A 22291-nucleotide genomic window follows, 5' to 3' on the forward strand; every position below is an offset into this window, starting at 1 on the left:
GAACAAGCTTTTGTCGAGTATAAAAGAACTTAAGTCACAAAATAGCCTCATTATTGATGAAAGCACAGTGAACGGGCGTGCTCATCTCATCATATACATGAGATGCGATGAGAGTGGGAAAGGGGATGTGGTCAATGTATTTTTGGACATCACAGAGCTGACGGATGGCACAGACGTGGAATCAATCTATAGTTTTCTGAGAGGGAGCCTTAGTAACGTGGGTTTTGATGATGAGTTCATGAAGAAATATCTCATCAGCATAGCCACTGACAGGGCTGCAGTGCTCACTGGCAAATCCTCTGGACTGACTGCTAGGCTAAAGCGTGACTTTCCTAAAGTGCATTCCATACACTGTCTGGCACATCGCCGTGAACTGGCAGTCCAAGATGCTCTCAAAGAAGTGGCTGGGTGTAACCATTTCGAATTCTTTATCGCAAAACTATATTCACTTTATCACCAATCGACTAAGAACGCTCGGATGCTCGAGAAAGGGGAAGGTGAAGTTGGCGCGCTTGCTAAAGCACTGGGCGAACCCGTCAGAGAGGCAGGGGAGGAATTCCGCGACTGGAAATTACAAGGCAAAGCATCAGGACAGACGCTGGGAAAACTCCACAGCAGGCCGGACGTGCCTCGCCACCTCAGCCGATTGCGAGCGGGGGTTCTCTTCCCTGAGTGACACTAAGAGAAAACGAAGCCTCTCCTCACTTCTTTTTGTTGATCTGAATGGACCTCCTCTGGAGAGATTCGATCCCTGCCTCTTGTATCATCTTGGAGTAAAGCAGGCCACCGCTCGTCCACCTCAAGGGCAACAGGACAGACACCACAGACAGCTGAGCCCAGGCCTCTGTGGTCACTTCTATTGTAAGGTAAGAGTAACTCCTGTTAAACTATAACTATATAATCCAGTGCTCACTTTGTATGTGTTAGTTGACTGGCCTTTCACACGTGATGCGTCCCCCCCTAACCAGGGGTGAGCTCCCCCTGATGCCAAGATATCATTCGCACCCTGCTGTAACATCATGTGTTGTCACACAGCTTTGTTAAGTGCCTTGGGGACACCTTGTTGTGAAAGGTGCTATATAAAAATAAATCAAATTGAATTGAATTGAAATTGAATATAAGACAGCTTTTGTCTAAGTCATTTCTGTTTGACGAGGTGCCAGTTACTGAAAGTAATGACTCACACACTTCAGACATCACTTTCCTTCTTGCAAGCACTCCGAGTAGCCTACACAGTAAAAAACCGCTCCAGCCACAAGGAATCGCAGCCCTACCTGTGAACAGACTGTGAGTTTCTTTTAACGCCACAGAAAGTAGTATTTGTGCTGCTTTTGTTCCTCAGATGTATTGAACTGATGACTAAAGCTATAGTACAGCAATAGCTAGTCTGTATTTTACATTGTTTACATTTTTCTAATTTACTAATATTTTTAGCTGTGGCTAAATATATTTTCCCAGAAACTAGATTACTCAAACGATTTCTAGCAAAAAAAATATCTGGCTAATTACGACATTTTTCTGTTAGGTAGTAGTATTTTTTCCAACATTTTTATCAAACTTATCTGGCGAATTCTGATCAGCTTGCCCAGCAGGATTGAGGTTTGACTGTAACTATAAATATCGTTTGAACCCTTTGTGTCATCAACGTATCGCTGTCAAATTGTAAATATTACTGTTGGCTAGATGTCTCGTAAGTTTAAAACTCATACTGATCACTGATTTCAAATACAAATGTTTAAAATAGCAATTGCTTAGTGTGACTCTCAGAGAACAGCTTAGTTCGGTTCCAAAGAGGTTCTGTAATTGTGTTTTTATGCTCGCCTGCTTATCGACATTGATGCCCTGCAATGAACTGTCGAATTTAAAAGACAAGACAGTTGTGAAGACTTACTGTTCATGAGTCAAAATCACGTCCATATTAGCTCAACTCAACAGACAACACTGAGGATTGGATGGAAATATCACACCATCATGAGAGCTCTCCGCTGCTGACAGTCTCATCACACTCTGTTTGTGAAGGTGAGCTGCAGGGACCAGTCGACTGTGTTCACGTGTGAGTGATCGGGCACGAATGGCAAATCTTTAATCACTCATTTAAATATTACATACATATGAACTTCAATGTAACTGAAATCACAAATTGGAAATGAACTCTGCCTCCTTCTGTTATCTTGACACAGGCAGATTTCAGCTTGACTGGCTGAGCCACTTTCTGACACCCAGCCAACTGCTGTCTCAGACAAACATGAGTAACAGCCTGTTTCTCCCGTTTCTCGGGAGGATGATTTCGGAAACACGGAGGAGGTCAGCTTGAGTGTATTTTTGTTTAACACCAATATATTTGTGTGCAATGAACTTCACTGGGTCAGCATTATTTTGATACTAAGATTTCCATACATTTTCCAACTTAATGCCTCCTTTTCCAAACCTTGGAAATCAGTCATTTTTAACAAAAGGATACAGCACATGTGTCAGGGATTGTGCTCTGCAAAAGGATGTACAGCCATCGTGAATTTTCACAGGTTCCACAGTGCAAGAGCAGGTATTCTTCAGACACCGTCTGCCGTCTGTACCCAACACCAGCAGCTGAGTCTAGCAGTCCTACCTGGAGCTCAGGCCCCTGGGATCCTGCAGAGGTAGTAGCAGCACATCCTCCACAAGCACACGAGTCAGGTGCTCTGCACTACAGGGAGCTCTGGGCTGCAGCTACAGTGGGACAAGGAAAAACAGGACACTGTTAGCAGCTCTTCCTCAAGACTCATCATGATGTAAACATATGGAACTATACAACCTGTCACTAGAGCTCATTTAGAAAAAGCATGACCACAGGCCAGTCCTATTGAAGCCATTATCAAGGTCTGAAAATACATCACATCATATATTTTGAATGTATAGTTTTAGACGTAGGAGTACTGCAGTTGATGCACCACATATTGATGTTAGGAAATGGCACTTACTGCATCAAACATAATGTCCATCTGCCTCAAGCACACTTAAAAATTTAATTGTGAAGAAATGGAAGCAGTGAAGGCACTTTCATCAGGAAACAGTACCTCAGTGTGGAACAGGCGCGCAAGGCCTGCAGACAGACAGCTCGGCTCAGGGCATCACTGGGCTGCTTTTTAACAAACGCCTGTGAAGAGATGGGAGAGAAATGTAAACCCCACTTCCCTCCATCAAAAGACACCAGGACAGGGCCTGTGCTCATCTAGAGGCACAGCTGAGAGTCCAGAGACTGTGTGGAGCTGCAGTGAGGAAGAGAGCGAGGGCACCTCTCTCCCCTCTGATTTCTACTGACAGTAAGGACTGTCAGAGCATCCGTGTGGGAAAACAGCAGACAGGCGGCTGCGTCAGACACACTGACCATCATTGTCGCCAGGAGCTCGGCCTTGGCAGGGAAGCTGGGAGCTCCGGAGGGACTGGCGCTGCGCACTGCCTGTGCAATCATGCCTACACTGCGGCACAGGCACAGTCTGACACTGGGCTCCTGCAGGGGGACACACAGCAGCTCACTCACTGACAGCCCAGGCAGGCCCTGCAAGGAGTGAAAAACTCACTGGAATAAATCCTGACTGCACACACATTACAGAATGTACCAGCAGGTTAGTCAAGTCTGCAGAAAGCAGTTGTGAGGTTCACACTATGAGGTCTTCTGTTCTTAATAGCAAATTTAAACATAAAAAACTTAACAGTGATCTTTAAATTTCCTTCCTCTCCGGTGGTCAAATGACCAGTAACACTAGTTTTAGCTCAAGTCCTGGGGTGATTGCTGTGTGGAGTTTGCGTGTTCTCCCTGGGTTTCCTCCAGGTGCTCCAGTTTACTCCCACAGTCCAGCAACATACTGGTAGGTTAACTGGCCTGCGGTAACATTAGCCTGGTGTGAGTGTCTGTGTGCCCTGTGAAGGACTAGCGTCCTGCCCGGGGTGTACTCCGCGTTGTGCTGTTGCTTGCTGGGATAGGCTCAGGCAGTACATGACCTATACTCGATAAAGCAGTTAGAACATTGGTTTAATGTTTAATTTCCATTCATATATTGTCCGTTTCTAGAATGACATATCTCTACAGTCAGTGACTTTCTGAAAAAGGTAGAAAATGCTTGTCTACGGAAAAGTGCTTTGAAAATCTCCCCATCTGTCCTCATACTTTTAGATGCTCCCCGTCTGTCCATCAGTCGTGTAGAAAGGAATCACTGAGATTACGGTTTTCATGGCTGTCGTCAACAGCAGCAGAAGCCCTGAGTCTGTGTGTGAGGAGTGGGAACAGATCACCTCACCTCTCTCTCCACAGGATTCTCAAACCCTGCTTCTTTCACACTGTCCTGAAGGGCTTGTTTCACAGTCTCCTGCTGAGAGAGGTGCTGGGCAGCCGCACCGACACACTGGTACAGGAAGGCCTGTGACACCGGAGAAGAGGACAGTGAGCACTGAGCTCAGGAGGCTGCTCTGTACAGCTGCACTGAGAGGACATGTTAGCTGTGGAAAGGAATGCTCCAATCGATCGGCTGCCGATAGATATCAGCCGATTTTCACTCCAAATGACTCGATCAGTGGTCTCTAAATTGACCAATCTCAAAAACCAATTTTGCGATGACTACATTTCCGACATTACCTGAACATACAGTAGCAACATGTCCTCGCCGGTCTGGCACTTTTTCCACACTTCTACAAAAGACGAAGAATTTGCAGTTTGCAATACATGTGCAAAAGAAGTCGCTCGTGGGGGATCACCGGCTAGAACGTTCAACACCATGAACCTCATCAGAGATTTGAGAACTCAACACAAAACAGAATACGCAGAGTGTGAACAATTAGCAAGTGCAAGAGCTGCGGCGACTAGCAAACCGACTCTCGCTCAGCCATCAATAACGGCAACACTTAAAACATTGGAGCCTTACAGCAGGCACAGCAAGACAGCCGAAAGAACTACGGGCAGGATCTCTGCAGGCGACGTATGAGGAGATTCTGAATGAAGATAAAAGCGATGGTCGGGACAGGAATGACTCGACAGCATCAGAGATTAATCTCCACCTCAGTCAGCAACTCATCCCAAGAAGCGCAGAGCCAGTGGCTTTCTGGAAGAGCAAACCAAGCCGTTTCCCTGCCTTGACAGAAGCAGCTCAGGTCTACCTTTGTGCTCCTTGTACTAGTGTGGACAGCGAGCGTCTATTCAGTACAGCAGCGCACATTTTGCATGAGAGGAGGAACAGATTGTCTTCAACACACGCACAGCTGCTCCTATTCATAAACAAGAATCTGCCCTCGATGATTAGTAAACAAGAGGCTCAGTAGCTAAAGAGCCAAATGATTCTGACTTGTTTCCTTTTGGTTGTAGTCGGCTGCAATCTGCTTGTTAAACATCTTATTGAACATTTTATTTATTTTATTTTATTAGAATTGTGGGTTGTGATTAAGACAAGCCTGTTATTTTGTTTTAGCTGTTTTTATGTTATTGCTATATATGTGCCAAATGTATATGTAATATTTATAAAGGTTTTGTATGCATGTTTGATGAGTAAAAAGTCTTTATTTTATTTTAAGTGATTATTTTATTTATTTTAGTCAGTAGTGTTTATTTTATGGTAATTGAACAATAAGCCCACTACATTTTATTTTGTTAATAAAAATAAACAAATTATACCTGTGGTCTAGTTTATTTTAATGGGAAAAAATAACCAGGGTAACACTTGGCCATGGGACATGAGGCGTGTACATGGCTTATTGTAATGATTTTAACAGAAAAAAGCGTCCGATTCTAATGACAGGGAATCGGCCCTCAACAGCCTGATGGGAGTGTCCCTAGCTGTGGAGACGACACCCTGAAGTAGAGCACAGAGCGCAGAACCCTGAAGGGGCTCTCCCCTTTACTGCACAATCAAACACTGCTCACAGCTCACATCAACACAACAGCACACACGTATGAACCTAGCCTGAACAGACACACACCTTACAACATGTAATACACAGCAAATTACAGACACACCTGCTATGTCCACTACGTCACAACACTAGGTGAGGAATAAGACTTTTAGAGAGTAAAAGTCCCAGCTTCTCATGTAGCTCAGCCTTCTGTCAGACTCACTTTCTCCTCAGAGGTGGAGCTGAGAGCGCAGAGCACTCTGACTGTGTCCTGAGTGAGCCTACAGGCCCACACCTCATCCACCACTGCGCTCAGTGTGTTAGAGAGCAGCTGCAGACACACAGGGGAGGCAATCAGGTCCACAGCAGAATGAGCCAACACACCCACACACCACACTGGGCAGCTGAAATTACTGCACAGCTATGAGGACTGACAACGATTTTCTCACACTACAGCATGACAGGACCACCTCAACAAGAGAAGAGAGATTATTCTCTTGAATCCACAGCAACCCAGGAGAGGAAGCACAAGACAGCTGTCACTGCATCTGAATGACATGACATTACCTAACAGAGGAAGAAGATCACTTTCACTGTCTTTGCCCCCTCCCTCTCACTGTGTGTGTTAACAGTCCCCACTCCACACGCTTCAGGAGAGCCAGCACACCCTCTCAGGAGCAGACACGCCGGAACTCTCCTTCCTCCGTGACGTCACTGCTGCGGCCGGAGCAAACCCTCCCAGAGTGCTTTGCGGGAACTGAAGCACATCGCCGCTGCAACCCGGACTCGCTGAGTCTGAAGGCAAAACCTCTCTTGAGAGCTTCGCTGTCAGTGTGTGAGGCTGACACACTGCTGCGGGAAATACCTGCGGCCGGGAGCAGCAGAGACCCGTCGCGGAGCGGGGCTGCAGGTCTGCCCTCGGCTCTTCTCCGCAGTGTGACAGGAGGCAGAGAGCCGCGCCTCAGGAGCCCCACACGCCTCCACAGGGATCAGCCGCAGGGAGACGATCGCTCCTCCGACACACAGCCGCTCACAAATAACGGCTGCGCTCTTCTCGCGCCCTCAGCGGAGCGGGCGGAGACGCCGAGCGCGCGGAGCTGCAACTCAGCCAATCAGAAGCCGCGATCAGCAGGGGGCGGGGCCTGAATGATAAACTATAGTACAGTAGGAATATTTTAGATTAATTATTCACACAATAATAACACAGGCGCCAGTGAAAATATTTGTCAGACACACCTCAGTTCAGCATCCTTCCTTTCCCTAAAAGAGGTTTTAGTAACATGGCTGGGTAGCTTGTTCCACACTCCTACAATACTTTGTGTAAAGAACTCACTCCTGTCCTTACTGGTGAGTCATGTCCAGCTGTTTCCTGAAAGACGCCACTGTTGGGCAGCTTGTTCCACACTCCAACAATAACATTTCCATGTACTGGGACAGTTTCTTGAGAGACTCCTGTATCTTCCTTTCCAGTTTTAACACGCCGGCAATTCATGTTTATAGTGAAAGGCAGGCTCGTCCGATTTAGGGAGATTTGAGTTGTATTTGTTTCTCCTGGGACCACTGTTCAGGATCCTATTTGAAATCTTCTTGCCTCATCTCTAACACTTTATAAACACTTCATAAACTTTATTACATCGGACATGATTATGCTGAATCAGATGTTTTGTTCATTGATTTTTTTTTCGGTTTTATTGGAAAACGAGCACCATCATTAAAATAAATGGTAGGCAATTTATTACCCCATGTGCAATCAATATCTGTGATTTGAAATCAGGTATAGTATCAGGTCATTATGAGAAGGCTAACTCTGTATTGAGGAAGAATTTTAGCATTTACCTTTTTTAAAGTTTAAAAGATAGTGAATAGTTGGCTTTGAAAAATGCCTTTTACCCAGCAACAGTATGAAAGAACAATTGCAAGCATATTATTTGACTTTTTGATATTAATGCTACAATAGGAGAATGTCTAGCTCATTTCACACCTTTTATTTATATACTTCCTTTTGTCTGTATACAAGGTAAAATTGCTCCTTAAGAAGAATGTGGTCAATTACAAAGAAATGTTTGTAGAGATAAAAAAACTCCTAATATGGAAACTTAGAATGAGCTTTCCTGTGTGAATCTTCTGGATAAAACTCATTGCATTTACCATCTTGGTGGAGAGGTTACTCACAGATCTGTATGAGAGGCTGCTCTCAGATCTGCATGATTATATTCTCCCCATGCACATGAATAAAGGACTCTGCTTGACCACACCTAACCTGAGTGAAGACTTTTCTTCAACAGCATTCAACACAAAATGAAGCCCCTGAGCTATCAACCTCTGAGAGAATCCAGATGAATCCAGAGTGCTTTCTGATATGTACAGCAGCTCAGAAAGGTTCCATTTACTGCAGGGCAGCTCAGTTGTTTTTCACTTCATCTAGAAAGCTGATTTGAAGTCTTATGTCTCCAGTCGTATCTAACAGGTCTTTCATGGTCAGCCCACACTGGAACAGAAGTTCCACCACCACAGGCTTGAAGGTCTTTGCCTGAACCCCTAAAGCACTGAGCCGAAACTCACAAGTGAGGCCAGATCAGTAAATCAAGATCTGTGAGATCTACTCAGATCAGTAAATCGAGATCCAAGACAGACTGTAAATTATGTGACTGTGGCACAGTCCTGTATGAGCTCCAGATTGAACCTCAGGCGCTTGTCCCATTTAAATCTGGACTGGAACGCTAACGTTGAGAGAATCACTGGGATGTCTTGCTTAAGACACAGGTGACCTGATGCATGAGGTGATGGAGGGGTTCTCACCTGCAAGAACATGCCTGTAAACTACATTGACATTGTTAGGACCCCCAGCCCCATTGGAACAGTGTCAGGCAGCGTGTGGGTGAGCAGTCCCCAGGAGTAGATCCTGGTGAGAATGACAGAACTAGTAGGGCGAGCAGTTCAGTCCCTCTGACCGGTACAATACCTTGGCTGAGTGTTTTCCTCCTAGAAGAATCTGGTGCAGCACAGCTCCTGTCCCTCTCTGTGTTATTGCTGCACAAATGATAAGAATCGTGTGAATGGGAAGAACTCTTTTCACCTGCCTCACATTTTCAGCAAGTGCTTCACAGGAAGGGTGGGGCCCAGTTCTGCCACCAGGGACTGGAGACCAGCCTGAGAGACACACAGCAGCCAAACAGGGGCACCAAGGGGAACGCGCCCACTCTTGCGATCAGTGCCAGTGAGAGTTTCTACACCCACACAGTCAGTGTCTCAGCTGAGGATGTTCATTATATCTGGAGGTGAGGACAGCTTCTCCACCAGAGTGTTTCCTCTCTCTCGGGCCTGTGTCAACCAGCCCTAGAATTTGAGCTGTTAATTCAATGATTAGGTCAGTTTGGTTGTATAAAACACATTGGATTGTCATTAAATCTGATACCAGATTGCTCAGATTGATGTTTCAAGAGCCCATCATTGACATGAATCTGTTTCTGGCATGTGCACTAAACATTAATGTGTCTCATGTCTCGTTAGCTGTGAGGAAAGACTGTAAATACTGTCTGCAGCACAGCTCCCTGGATACAGATACAAGTTAGTACTGTGTGCGTGGGTGTGGATGTATATTCACCTTTACTGTTCAAAATACTTAAATGATTTTAAATTAAATACAGCTTTGCTGCCTCACAGTGTTGGGGCCCAGGGTTCAACTCTGGAGCTGTGGTCTGTGTGGAGTTTGCATGTTCTCCCAGTGTTTGTGTGGGTTTCCTCGAGGTGCTCCATTCCCACCCAACACAGTCCTAAAATGTACAGGTAGGTTAATTGGCTTCTGGGAAAATTCTCTGTGACATGTTTAAGTGTGTGCGTGTATGTGTGTGTCTGTGAGTGTGTGTGAGAGTGTGTGTGTGTCTGTGAGTGTGTGTTTGAGTGTGTGTGTGTTTGAGTGTGTCTGTGTCTGTGCGTGTCTGTGAGTGTGTGTTTGATTGTGTGTGAGTCTGTGAGTGTGTTTGAGCATGTGCGTGTCTATGTTTGTCTTTGTGTGAGTCTGCCCTGCAGTGGACTAGTGTCCTGTCCAGGGTGTATCCCGATAGGCGTCTTACTTGCTGGGACAGGTTCAAGCTCCCTGTGACCCTAATTTGGATGAACTGAAAATGGACAGACGTTTCCATAATCAGAAATTCCTAAAATAACGGAACTGCAAGCTCTGTTACAACATTGATATAACAAAGGATCAAGTTTCTCAGCCAGAATCTGGTCCCCAAAACTGATCAGGACAAAATCCACCTGCCTTTCGCTGCTTCTCTCTGTCTGTCTTTGTTCTTTCGTTTGGTGTTTTACTCCCCTTTTCAGGTGCTTAAAGGGCTGTAGATGTTTGATCGAAGAGCTAACTTGGTCTCAGCTGATCAGCTCAGCAAACGGCTCCATCGATACACTAAGAGCTCAGCAGGAATGAAAGCCTGTGACCAGGGTCCCCAGTCCTGTGTGTCTGCAGAATTTCAGTCCAGCTGGACTTTCAGTGACCTCAATTAGCTCATTATTGACTTAATTGGACCAGTTTTATAGCTTCTTCCAGCTCTTCAGAAGCTGCTGCTTCGAAGACCCCTGGAAACCTCACCGACGCCCTGGGTATCCATGAGCAGGACTGGGGCTGAGCTACAGCAGGGCTCACCAGAAGCAGGCCTGGAGAGCCTCACCTGCAGCTCACAGTGTGTGAGGCTGGCCTCAGCTTCACTCACGGTCTCCTTTGCTTTGTCTCCAGATGCTTTTGCAGGGACTGGATATCGGTCTGATAGTGTTTGCGGATCTCCAGCTGCGTGTGACCTTCAGTGTGTCTGTTCTGGGCTTGAGGGATTTGAGCCAGACCGAGGCCAAGGTAAGGAATCAGCCCAGCACACAGCTGCTTTGCTGCCAAACTCGAGTCACCACCCGTCCCACAGGAGACTCAGATCAGGACAGTCTGGGGGTGTCTCACAGAAACTGGGACCTAAACTGGCCACGATCTGGTTTCACCCCTGGGTTCTGGTAGGAGGTATCGCAGTGTCAGAACACTGACCTGTAGATTCAAAAACAATTTCTTCCCCAGGGCAGTCCGCATCATAAACAGCTCAAATTAGCACCTGCACTTTAAGGTACTGCACTGTTTGCACTATGTCCTGTCTTGGCTGTGTTATAACGTCTAGTGTCTAAATGTATTGTCCATGTCTGTTTGTTATTTCTTTTTCCTCCACTGTTACTGGGTACAGCTGAACGAGTAGGCATTCCAACACACTTGTTGTATATGGCCAATAAAACATCTTGAATCTTGAAAGTGACTGCCTGCAGGAAAGCTTACTTTGCCTGTTCAGCAGTAGGTTAAACTGACGAGTTCTGACAGAAATGCTCATTTTATGTGCAGCCGATTTTTGATACTACTCTTCTGGTGAAATTAATGTACTGAAAAGAAAAATTCTTAGAGTTCAGTTGGTTCTAGAAGCAGAAGGAAAATGACCACTTGGAAGAAACACATGTTGCATATCCTGCTGTTAAACCTCCAGCCATTTGGGTTTCAGTCAAATGAGGAAAAAAATGTTTAAACTTCAGTTTTTTTCATTTCATCCAGAATGTGATGGACAAGTTGTCATGAAGACAGGAAACAAGCTGTTTCACGCAGAAATGGCTCCAGCTGAACTGAGGGGTATCTGACAAGTATTTTCATAGGCAACTGTTTTATTATTATATTAATAACATAAAATATTTCTACTGTATCTTGATCTTCATGTAGGCCCCGCCCCCTGCTGATCGCGGCTTCTGATTGGCTGAGTCGCAGCTCCGAGCGCTCGGCGTCTTCGCCTCCTCCGGCTCCGGCTCTCGGCTGCCCGCTCCGCTGAGGGCGCGAGAGGAGCGCAGCCGTTATTTGTGAGCGGCTGTGTGTCGGAGGAGCGATCGTCTCCCTGCGGCTGATCCCTGTGGAGGCGTGTGGGGCTCCTGAGGCGCGGCTCTCTGCCTCCTGTCACACTGCGGAGAAGAGCCGAGGGCAGACCTATGAGAGGGAGCGGGGCTGCTCGGTCCTGTTCGCTGTTCGGCACCGCAGGCCCGCCGGTAACTGGACCGAGCTCAGCCCGGGAGTCCCGCCAGCCTCGTCTGCAGCCAGGAGGCGCTGCTGAGCCCCGGGACCCTGCTCATCCCCGCGGCCTGGAGCAGAGCCCAGTGCAGCACAGCGCCAGGGACAGGCGGGGAGAGAGAGAGCGCCTCCTCAGAGGAAGAGGGGCGCAGGGAGAGAGATCAGGGGCTCCAGCTGCCCCGAACCAGCGGGTCTGCAGGACCGTCAATCTCGGACCTCCTGCGGCCCAGCGACGGGTCTCTGCTGCTCCCGGCCGCAGGGCTTCACACACCGTGGCGCTGCTGCAGGGCGCTGCAAGACGAGCTGCTTCAAGACCAGATGTGTTATTGCGGACTGTTTAGAGCACAAGGTCTGTGCGTGAGCGAGCGGAGTGAACATGAGGAGGAGCCGGAGAGCAGATCTGCAGGGCAAGTCTAGATCACAGGAGGACTAATGAGCAGGCTGTGTCTGGGAGAGGTCTGGCAGGAGACTGGAGTGACAGTAAAAGCCCTGATGAGCGAGTCGTGTGAGAGAGGAGGGAGAGGCGAGTCTGGATGGAGGGAGGAAGTGGTGTCTGACATCATAACGTGAGCAAGACGCTCCGCTCCGTGTTTTCTGAAACTTTCCGGCTGACACTTTGGAAATCAGACAATCAGTACTTCTGTTGATAGAGTTGGGAAAAATCAGAAAGCATATAAAATTGTAATTTTACAATTAAATACAGTGATTATAATGACTTATTAAACATGAGCGTGACGTCGACACATCGGGATTGTGACGCAACAATTCCGGTCCGGGAAAGCGCTCCGGTGCTGCTGAGTCGCTCAGCGCTGATGCTCATAGCGAAGAAAACACTTGAGCTCAACACGGCTTGTCAATCTTCTGTCTTTTCACTGAATATCCTGGTGGTTTACGGACTAGATAGGGACCTGCCGAGGCTCAGTATCGCGGATCCGATTGTTCTTGACCTGTTTCTCCTGGGCAGATCTAGCTGTTATTGTGTTAACACGGTGTTCAGTGAAAGGGGGTTAAAAGCTCTTAACCTGCTGGAGTTTTATTAAAGCCCAGAGTGCAGATCTGAACAGGAATTCATTGCTGCTTCTGTTCCTGTCTCTGCTTTCACTGATGTGAAGAATTTGCTTGTGTCCTCAATATCCTGAGTCTGCCCTTCAGCCTGTTGGGTTGTATTCCAGTAGGACCAGCTGGTTAGAGAGAGTTCTGTGGTGTCTAGTGGGTCAACTGCTGGCCTGTCAGCAGTACCTTGACTCCCAGTGTGTGAGAAGCGCCGCCCAGCTCCCTGCTTCACTGTGGTGTTCTACTGGCTGACTGACAGGTCCAAGATGAGCCCGAAGGAGTGCAGCTGTGAGCCCAGCAGGGTGAAGTGGTTCTCCTCCTGTGTGCAGCGCACAGGCTGCCAGTGCCCCGGGCCAGGTATGACACAGCTGGATCTAGACCAGTGCCCCCTGAAGCCAGTCCCCCCACACACTGACTCCTGGCTTCCCTTTCCACTGGGACCGCATCCCTGGGCTCAGCTCTGACTGACCTGAGGGGCTCCTCACTGTCACCCTGCAGGTCTCCTCAGCTCGAGGCAGGGAAAGCAACAGCAGTCTCTTCATCTTTTCAACTAAATGATGATTTGAGCACAAATAAATAAAAGATATAACATAAAATATAATAATATATTATATTATATAATATAATAATAAGATATAAAATAATATAATTTAGTGCGTGAGAGTATGTTTAAGAAGACTAACATCCATGTAAGGTATGAAACTATTGAAAGTGTTGAAAATGAGTAATTCACAGTGGTTATGAAATGAGCTGTGTCTGAGTGATGTACTGCAATTATTCTTTCATTTACATTTAATTGTAAATTGGGGAAAAGCAAATGTATATTTATGAAGATCTGTCCAAGGCCTTTTGACTGGGTGTGAGAGAAGCTGAATTAGAGGCTCTAATCCCCTTAGAGCAGCAGAAGGAGGTTCTCCACCTGGGAGCAGAGCTGCTGCCCTGATTCTTCTTCAACACTGAGATCCTCTGTTTGCTGAGGAGCAGCTGCTAACAGGACTGATGTGACCCAGAGAGCAGCTCTCTTTGTGGGCTCTAAAGGGTTAAGAAGTCCCAGTGGCTGCAGCTGTTATTCAGGACCACGAAAACAAAACCCTGCACTCTGAAGCCTCCTGCCCTTAGAGCAGATCTGTATTCCTCTCTACTGGAAAACTGTCCGGGGTGAAAGAGTCCCAGCTTTTATGGGCTGTGCATCAATAATCATTTTGATCTCTATCATTCTCAGACATGTGTCAGTAGGGTTTTAGGTCCCTCAGTCAACAGGTCGGTTTCGGAGTTTTCTCCCAAGAAGTCTGTGCTGCGGCGACACCAGTGTTTCCCCTGTCTGTGTGTCTGCTGTAGATGAGGTCCTGGCTGTTCTGGAGGGAATGAGCAGCGCTGATGAGGAATTTGGGAAGAACCTGGTAGAAGAGCTGCTCTCCCTCCTGCAGAGGAACACCAAGGGGACACTGCCAGTCATCCTGGGATTCCTCGAGAGCCCCCAGGTAACATGAAGGAGCTCCCTACACACCTCCTGACATACTCGTTGCAAACGCACTCTAATCAGGAGCCCAGTGTGCTCCAAGATACTGTCTGTGCTGTTTCTTACAACTAGAGGTCAGAGGATAAGCCCTACCGTGTTGTCATCTTGACAGATGTGCTTGAGTGGAAGCCTGGGGTTTCTCTGTGTGCGTTTCCACTCCCTCGTGTGGTGAGCTGGGGTGGTTCTGCTGTTTCACACTCAGTTCCCGTTGGCCAGGCTGACTGGCCCTGAAGGAGAAGCCTTTGAACAGACACTTGGTGCTGTGATGAGAGCAGCAGTCTCACCCCTGGCTTTGGTTCTGCCCTGCTCTAGGTGACAACTGCCCATCGCTCTGCTGTCCTCCAGGCAGTGGAGAAGCTGCTGCGCAAAACATCTGCGCAGCATCTGGATGAGTCCTTGGCCAAGAGCACCGTCTCGATGGCCTTGAATGAGATGACTATGTCACCGGTATGTAAACCCCTTTAATTCCTGCCTATCGAACTGTTGTCTTGCTGCAGTACTGTGGTCTGTTTCCTTTCCTGTAGCACACATTGATGCATCTAATGGAAGCAAATCATTGTGTGTTAACTTGTGTGCTCATTGACTTGATCCAAGCTGTTGCTTCAACTCCAATACCATCGACTCCCAAGATGCTCTGATCTCTTTTTACTGTTGTTTCAGAAATGGCTGCCTGACTGGCAACAGCCAGCCAGCAACATTGTCGTTTGTGTGGTGAGAGACCACTACGACAGTACCATGGATATGGTGCTGTCCTTCTTCCAGCCCGGAGTGCTCCCTCACCACGCGCTGCTTAATGCTTTAGGAGATATCTCCCGCAACTGCAGTAAGTTCTGTGCTGGTAATGGGGTGTGATCTGCACAGATATATTCCAGATTTTTTACTGTGCTGTATTTCAAACTTCATGATACTGCTCGTATCTGTCCATTCAAGCCCTGATACATGAGCTTATTATGAAGGCTCAGTGTTTGTTACTCATCCCGCTGCTGAGTCTCCAGTGTTATCATGAGCCTTGGTCCCTACCCAGTGTGAAATGTGTTTTCTTTGAAGGTCGTGACATAGCAAGGGATATAGTGAGACTTCTGGACCTGCTGGTGCCTGTTCTCCCCCTTGCTGTGACTAATAAAATGAAGGCAATGATGGCTTTTGGTAAGTGTTCAAGCTGTCTCATTTAGGGGGATTGCTTGGTTCCACTGGCAATCCACTGACAAGGCCTGTTCAGACCTCTTCCCACTGAGCTACAGGACTGCTTTGATGTAGCTGAGGAGTGTAGCAGGCTGTTCCTCTCTTGTGTTGTCAGCATTGGAAGGCCTGTATGAGAGCTGGGCGAAATTCCAGGGTCCCGGGCAGTGTGTTCAGGACTGTTCAAGCCAGGTCATGATAAGTTTTGATGTAGTGCACAGATGGCTGCCGTCTTCTGAGCCAAAGGTATGGGATCTTTAATCCAGTGTAGGTTATTTGACATCTTATTAATCATCTTGATTTCTCAGATGTTCTGGAGAAAAGAATGGACTTGAATGAAAAGAAAAGATGTGTCCATGCAGGTATTAGGGAAGGGTATCAAGGTCCAGGGTTCAGATTACAGTTAGCAAAGCTGAATAGTGTGCTCTTATGAAGCAGGTTTTATTCATTGCTCAAAGTTGTTTTAACTGTCTGTGGTTTTAGACAAGTTTGCTTTCCTGTGACTGAATCCTTTCCTTGAGGATGATGGTGTTTGTGTTTTGCTCTGTCTGAAGGTGACAGAGGCCATTGTCTTGGCCCTGGCAGCTATGTGCTGCCTGCTCCCTGAGGAGAAGTTTCAGTGTGAGCTGCCAGCAGTTTTACAGGCCTTCCAGCCACTGTATGCAGCTGAGCTGGACGTCAGCTATTCCAGAATAAACAAGGTAGGCCTGTGACCGACAATGGGCCTTTAGGTGTACAGGTTGTGGATTGCGAGGTCCGTTTCTTTTAGAAAATGGATTTTGATTCAAACAATCACTAGTAGCACTTTCCCAGTGTCCCTTTGTCCACTAGCTCCAGTGATGTCCTGGTGAGGCCCAGTGCAGAAGAGGATTATGGTCTGTGGTGCCCCATGTGATTGTGAAGGGTGTGAACAAGGTGGATCTGCCAGGAGTAGAGTCCAGGGGAGGCGTTATCCTGCTGTGTCAGATTTTTGTGTGTGATCAAACTACCAAAATCCTAATGCTAATGTGTTATTGCATACAGTGAGAGAGTGAGGCCTCTTGATGAAGCACCAGTGCCTCTCCAGATTGACTCCATCGTGCTCTTCTTTCAGAGTCTGAGTGTGCTTGTGGAGGCAGCAGTGCCGAAGGCTAGACCAGTGCTGGAGTCCTGGTTGGAGCAGCTGCTGACCATGGTGCACGCCCAGGTAATGGGGACAGCAGCCTGCTCACCTGCACAGAAAGACGTTACAGTAGTCAGTAAGAGTGTCTGTCTGAGGGGTGAAGCCCTCAGGACCCACATCAATGCAGCAGCTCAGTGCTGTGATCTACCCCTCTCATGGCAACGCTGAAGTGCCGTGTATCTGACTGCTGAAGCCCTTATTCGTTCAGTTGAACAGATATTGATGACTGCTCATTTTATCATGGCATTAGAACAGCAGTCCGTGAGAGAGTGTGCATGATGCCCTTGTGGGTGTTATAAGAGTGCTCTGATGCCTGTCTGGTGTCCCAGGATCTGGCAGTGCTGATGGGGCTGTGTGCCAGTGTGCACCTGGATGTGGTGCTGTCTGTGCTGAAGAGACTGGAGACCCAGCTGACTGACCCAGCCTTCCCCTGCAATGAGCAGGGCTCTGGGGTAGGTGTACTGCATCAGAGTCCTGACAGACAAACTGAAGCTGCTCTTAATGTCAGCTTCTACGTACAAGTTTCAGCACCTTGATCTGGATTGTCATGCTTGTTACTGCAGAGTGATTTCACCTGTGCCCTGATTCTGTGCTATGGGCACGTTGCACTTAAAGCACCTGCAGAGGATCTACTGCAGAGAATGGACACTGACTTTATGGAGAGACTGAGACCCCATGTCACCACTAAGGTAGGCAACATGTCCTCCTTTAAGAACAAGAGATCTGACAGAGTGAACCTCACAGCTCCTGTCTGATGAGTGTATTCAACCACTGATACATTCTGTAATCTGTGTCTGTAATGCAGGGAGGTATTCGTAACAACTCTCAGGCAAAAGTTCTTCCTTATTTGTTCTGCTACTTTCCTGCAGTGTCTGGGTAGAAATTGTTAATTATACTTGAACCTGATGGGATTGTTATGGGGAGGAGGACACAGGGATACAGTGTCCGTGGCTGTCCAGGCTGTGAGTGTCCATCACAGCCCAGGGCTGGTGGAGGTGAGGTGGTGAGGTGGCGTCTGGGCTGTCAGTGAGTGAGCTGCTGTGTGTCCCCCTGCAGGAGCCCAGTGTCAGACTGTGCCTGTGCCGCAGTGTAGGCATGATTGCACAGGCAGTGCGCAGCGCCAGTCCCTCCGGAGCTCCCAGCTTCCCTGCCAAGGCCGAGCTCCTGGCGACAATGATGGTCAGTGTGTCTGACGCAGCCGCCTGTCTGCTGTTTTCCCACACGGATGCTCTGGACAAGCTGTATCCTGTCACTGTGAATCGGAGAACAGATAGTTTGTGAGAAGTGATTGGAAGGGAAACTGTTTTGCTATTGATCAATACAGTTGTGTTTTTAGCTTTTGGGAAACACTGTTCCAGAAGTATTCAGAAAAATGACTCCTTTGTTCACACTTAGTGACATGATCCTGTGTCCTGTCTCTGAAGAAAGCACTGAGAACTGCAACAAAGGGGCAGTAGTGGACAACTTCAACAGTCAGTGTAACAGAGCTCATGTGATCTGTCTGAGATTGACCTGTTGTTCTTGTTCCCTGTAGGCTCTTGACCTGCTGCAATTCTTCGGCAGTAGTTACACTCTGGATGACAGCTTGAAAGAGAGCTTGAGGGAGGGGATATTATATCTGGCTGCACAGGACCTCAGACAGACCATCCAGTCCCTAGTGACCCTCACATCTCCCTCTGAGAGGTAGAGCAGAGTTCTAACAGTGAGAGGCTCTTTGCAATGATAAAAGCATCACAACAACGGCACTGTGTTGTGGCATCAGTGTTTTTGTATTTTAGCTCTGAGAATGGGTTTGAATGCAGAGCCCTGCACTCACAGCTGGGGGGTGTGAGGCTGACTCGGGGGTGTGTTTTACAGCTCACTCCTGGAGCTGTGGCAGGTCCTCAGTACCAGCCAGGTGGTCTCGGAGACTGTGAAGCACCTGGCTGATCATCTCGGCCTGATGATGGACATGAAGGTGGATGATCCAGCACTGGATGTAAGTGACTATAGAGCCCATCTGCTGGTGTTTCTAACTGAGCAGAGGACAGATAGTCAGACAGCTGACAGCTACAGCACGGAGGTACTGTCTCCCTGTAATATGTCGCTGCCCAAGAGCAGGCAGAGAGACACCAGCAAGCAGGCAAGCGGCTGTGTGAGCAAACAGCTCCCTGTTTGCAGCACAGGGACAGGCAGACAAGCACAGAAAAGCGTGGTGCAGACCAGCAGCCCAAAGCCACATCCAGAACAGGCCAGATCAAAGCTGGGTGAACACAGAGGCTCAGCACACAGCAAACTCCAAACTCAGAGCTGAAGGTAATATGCACAGTCTGTAAACAGACAGACACAGCACACAAGCACAAGAGGGTAATCTAGACAACAAAGGCAGGGTGAAGCTAGGGGCCAGTATCCGAGGAGCAAACTCGGAAGTCAGGGAGAAGCTCGAGAGTTTAGGACCGAGTTCCTGAGCGCTGCCAGGCCAAGGGCTTGTGTAGCATGAACCCCTGAGACGGGCGTGATGGACAATTATCTTCAGATGTGGCTGGCTAGCACGTCAGTTTTAGCTGTCCCTTCTGCTGACCAGCAGCAACCAGCATGACCCTCCGTCAGTGTAACCCTTGTCCCAGCACTACTGGGAATGAAGGCCGACTGGTGTCCTCCTGTCTTCAGATCCACAGACACACAGAGGAGCAGCTGGCAGCTCAGAGCTCAGCCCTGACAGAGCAGGAGACCCCAGCTGCGCCAGTTGTTCTGCGGGCTCTACTGGGCTTGGTCACTGTCCTGTCCATCGCGGACAAGAGTCAAGCCAAAGCACTGGTGCCCTTTGTGTACTGTAGAGCCAGGCCCTGCTTGGAAAGTGTAAGTTTTTTAGGATGTTCTTTATTCAAATATTGTGTCATTTGTTTTTGTCTATTAAATTTAAATATAACATTTTTAATTGTAATCAATTGGATATCCACGATTACAGTGTTTGCCCTTTGAGCTAAAGTGACAGTGGGCTCAGACTCCAGCCCTGAGAGGAGAAAATAAGTGGTGACAGTTTGTGCGTGTCTGTGTGTAAAGTTTCCCTCTTGTCCTGTGTCTGTGTTACAGGAGAGCCCGGAGGTCCGCAGAGCCACAGTGGTTCTGCTGGGGCAGCTGGTCAGGCTGGGCTCTGAGAAAGCCCGTCTCAACAAAGAGGTCCACAGCTCCCTGGTCAGCGTGCTGCTGAACCTGACTGACCCCAGCCCAGAGGCCATCCAGGTAAAGAGACAGAGCTGCCACTGGCTGGGCTCAGCCTGTGGGACTGTGGGTCTTCTCACGTCCTTCTTTGATAATGATACTTGTCACCTATCCAGTGTTTGACCAGCTTTGCAATCGGTGAAGAAAAACAACCCTACAGTCAGTATGAACTTGTAGCCTGGAAATCTAAACATTCAGAGGGTTACTATCAAGGATGTGTCAAAGGGTTTCAGGGCTGGCTGCTATTTTGAGACATTTGTGTACATTCTGTTTAATTTGGGCTCTGTGTGAAGATAAACTGGTTTTGACTATGTGTATTTCCCCAGGCCTGCTGGACAGTCCTACAGCACTTCACCCTGGAATGTGTGCTGTCCATGAAGGAGATGTGCAGGATCCTGGTGAGTGAGGTTCTCCTAGGGCTGGCTTCTGGGCTGCTGGTGAGAGAGGGGAGCATACCCTGCTTTTGGGACACAAACACATGAAGAGTTGTGTCAGATTTAGGAAATATATTTGTGCTGAACCAGGCTTACACTGAGCACTAATTACAGTGAGTAAGAGCTGAAAGTGCCAGATTATAATGACAGTAGTGCTGATGAGTTCATACACTCTCATTAGATGGATTAGAGGTGCTTCTCTTTAATGGAGGGCTGTCTCTCACATGGGGGCTCCTGTACAGTAGTAGCGTGCTGTCTCACACTGCCCTGCAATATTCCCTGTGTCCAGATAACGAGTGGGCAGTTCAGCCTGGCCCAGAGGCTTGCGCTCCAGGGTGCACAGAGCAGAAGGGCCTGGGTTCGGGAAAGTGCTGCCATCTTCATTGGTAAGAGCTCAGTGACAATGAGGAGAGTGATTGAGACTCAGTGTAGAGGTGATGCTCCACTGGTAAAAGTGAGTTGTGCTGTGGTTAGTGATGGGGTTTTGCCGGGATGGGAATTCAAGCATTAAAAGGATACTCTGTAGGTTTCCCTTGAAACAGCTTTGAGTCTGAAGGTGTTTGATCACTGGGGTTTTCTCAAAGGACTCAGGCTCTGATATGTCACGCTAGTAAAAGGCCTCTAGTAAGAAGGCTCTAGTATGTCTAGCTACAGTAGTCTCATTTCGGCAGCAGGACACTGGGCACCACTTTCAGCCTCTTCTGTCTAGTGTTTGAAATGCACTTTTCTGTCAGTAGTGAGGCAGGTTAATCAGACTTACCAATGTCACCAAGAAACACATTTCCATGAGCTGCTCCCCATTCCAAGTGTTGGCAGTGTGCGCTGGTGCAGTATCCTGTGTGGTGCTGTGTGTGCAGGAGCTCTGCTGTTCAACCCCTCTGTGTTTCAGGCCTCCAAGTGCAGCAGCTGCAGAGGAGACTCTGCTCTTGTTTCGCTCTGAGAAGAGCTCAGCGAGGTAACGATGCTTGTCTTTTGTGTCCAGTATGTTGACCAGTTGTTCTTGTACAGTATATACAGACTCTAGTATTTTAGAGTCTGTTTCACCAGAAATTCTGGCTGTAGCCTCTCACACCATAGATACCCAGCGTACAAAGTTTTGAGAAGTTCAGAGCATGGAGATGAAAAATGTATAGTTGTCCTGTTTAGCAGATTTCTGTGGAATTGCACATCTGTAGTAGCGCTGCTTTATTTTATTCTTTTTAGAGACTTGTTTGGTCTGTGAATTACAGTGTGGCCGTTTCTTCCAGCTTCATACTTTGACATTTTTTGACTACTGTTCCTTCTGACAGTGAAGAGAACACAGATGTCACACAGAAAGGATCTCACACTCCTTCTTTAACCCAACTGCATGAGGTCCAGACCTGCTGCTCTGCACAGTGTCTCCTAACTCACACCTGCTGGGCAAGAGCTGGATCAGCACTGCAGCTGTGTGTCAGGAGCTGAGCAGGACTGCAGGACCCCGAGTAACAGCCTCGTCTCTTTCCTTCCGCAGCCCTGAGGATCCTGCTGCAGGACCCAGAGCCACAGGTGCGAGAGAGGGCTGCTAAAGCCATGGGGCTCTTCACCCGGCCCTGAGCAGCACTCTGGAGTCGGGGCGCCCCTCCCCGTCCACTGCAGAGACACCTGGGCGCAAAAGCTCACTCTGGACCTGACAGCACACCTCTCTCTCTCCTCCAGACACACATTTGTGTTTAAATAAATTAAACAACGTGTACAGAAGCTGGTTTTCATTCCAGAATGTATGAATGGTGCTGAACCAACACTGAAGTGTATGAAGCGCTTTTCTGTCTTCAGTCTGCAAGTGTTCAGACAGG

General features: G+C 47.9%; 2 protein-coding genes across 2 annotated transcripts; one reads left to right on the top strand and one right to left on the bottom strand.

Moving 5' to 3' along the window:
* Positions 1-2669: 2669 nt before the first annotated feature.
* Positions 2670-4630, bottom strand: LOC148815466 (maestro heat-like repeat-containing protein family member 1). The gene is made up of 5 exons (XM_088905892.1): positions 4610-4630; positions 4275-4394; positions 3365-3487; positions 3054-3133; positions 2670-2706 (listed from the first exon to the last, which is right to left on the bottom strand). The coding sequence occupies exons 1-5, from the start codon at positions 4628-4630 to the stop codon at positions 2670-2672; spliced, it is 381 nt and encodes a 126-aa protein (XP_088762018.1).
* Positions 4631-13248: 8618 nt separating this feature from the next.
* LOC148815467 (uncharacterized) lies at positions 13249-22052 on the top strand. The gene is made up of 19 exons (XM_088905732.1): positions 13249-13339; positions 14321-14463; positions 14814-14948; positions 15162-15324; positions 15549-15647; positions 15799-15926; positions 16235-16381; positions 16774-16866; positions 17172-17294; positions 17406-17531; positions 17899-18021; positions 18377-18525; positions 18700-18820; positions 19492-19680; positions 19915-20064; positions 20370-20441; positions 20767-20863; positions 21367-21432; positions 21970-22052. The coding sequence occupies exons 1-19, from the start codon at positions 13249-13251 to the stop codon at positions 22050-22052; spliced, it is 2298 nt and encodes a 765-aa protein (XP_088761858.1).
* Positions 22053-22291: the final 239 nt, after the last annotated feature.

Source organism: Atractosteus spatula, chromosome 25, assembly GCF_055471065.1.
Source record: "Atractosteus spatula isolate fAtrSpa1 chromosome 25, fAtrSpa1.hap1, whole genome shotgun sequence".
NCBI lineage: Eukaryota > Metazoa > Chordata > Actinopteri > Semionotiformes > Lepisosteidae > Atractosteus > Atractosteus spatula.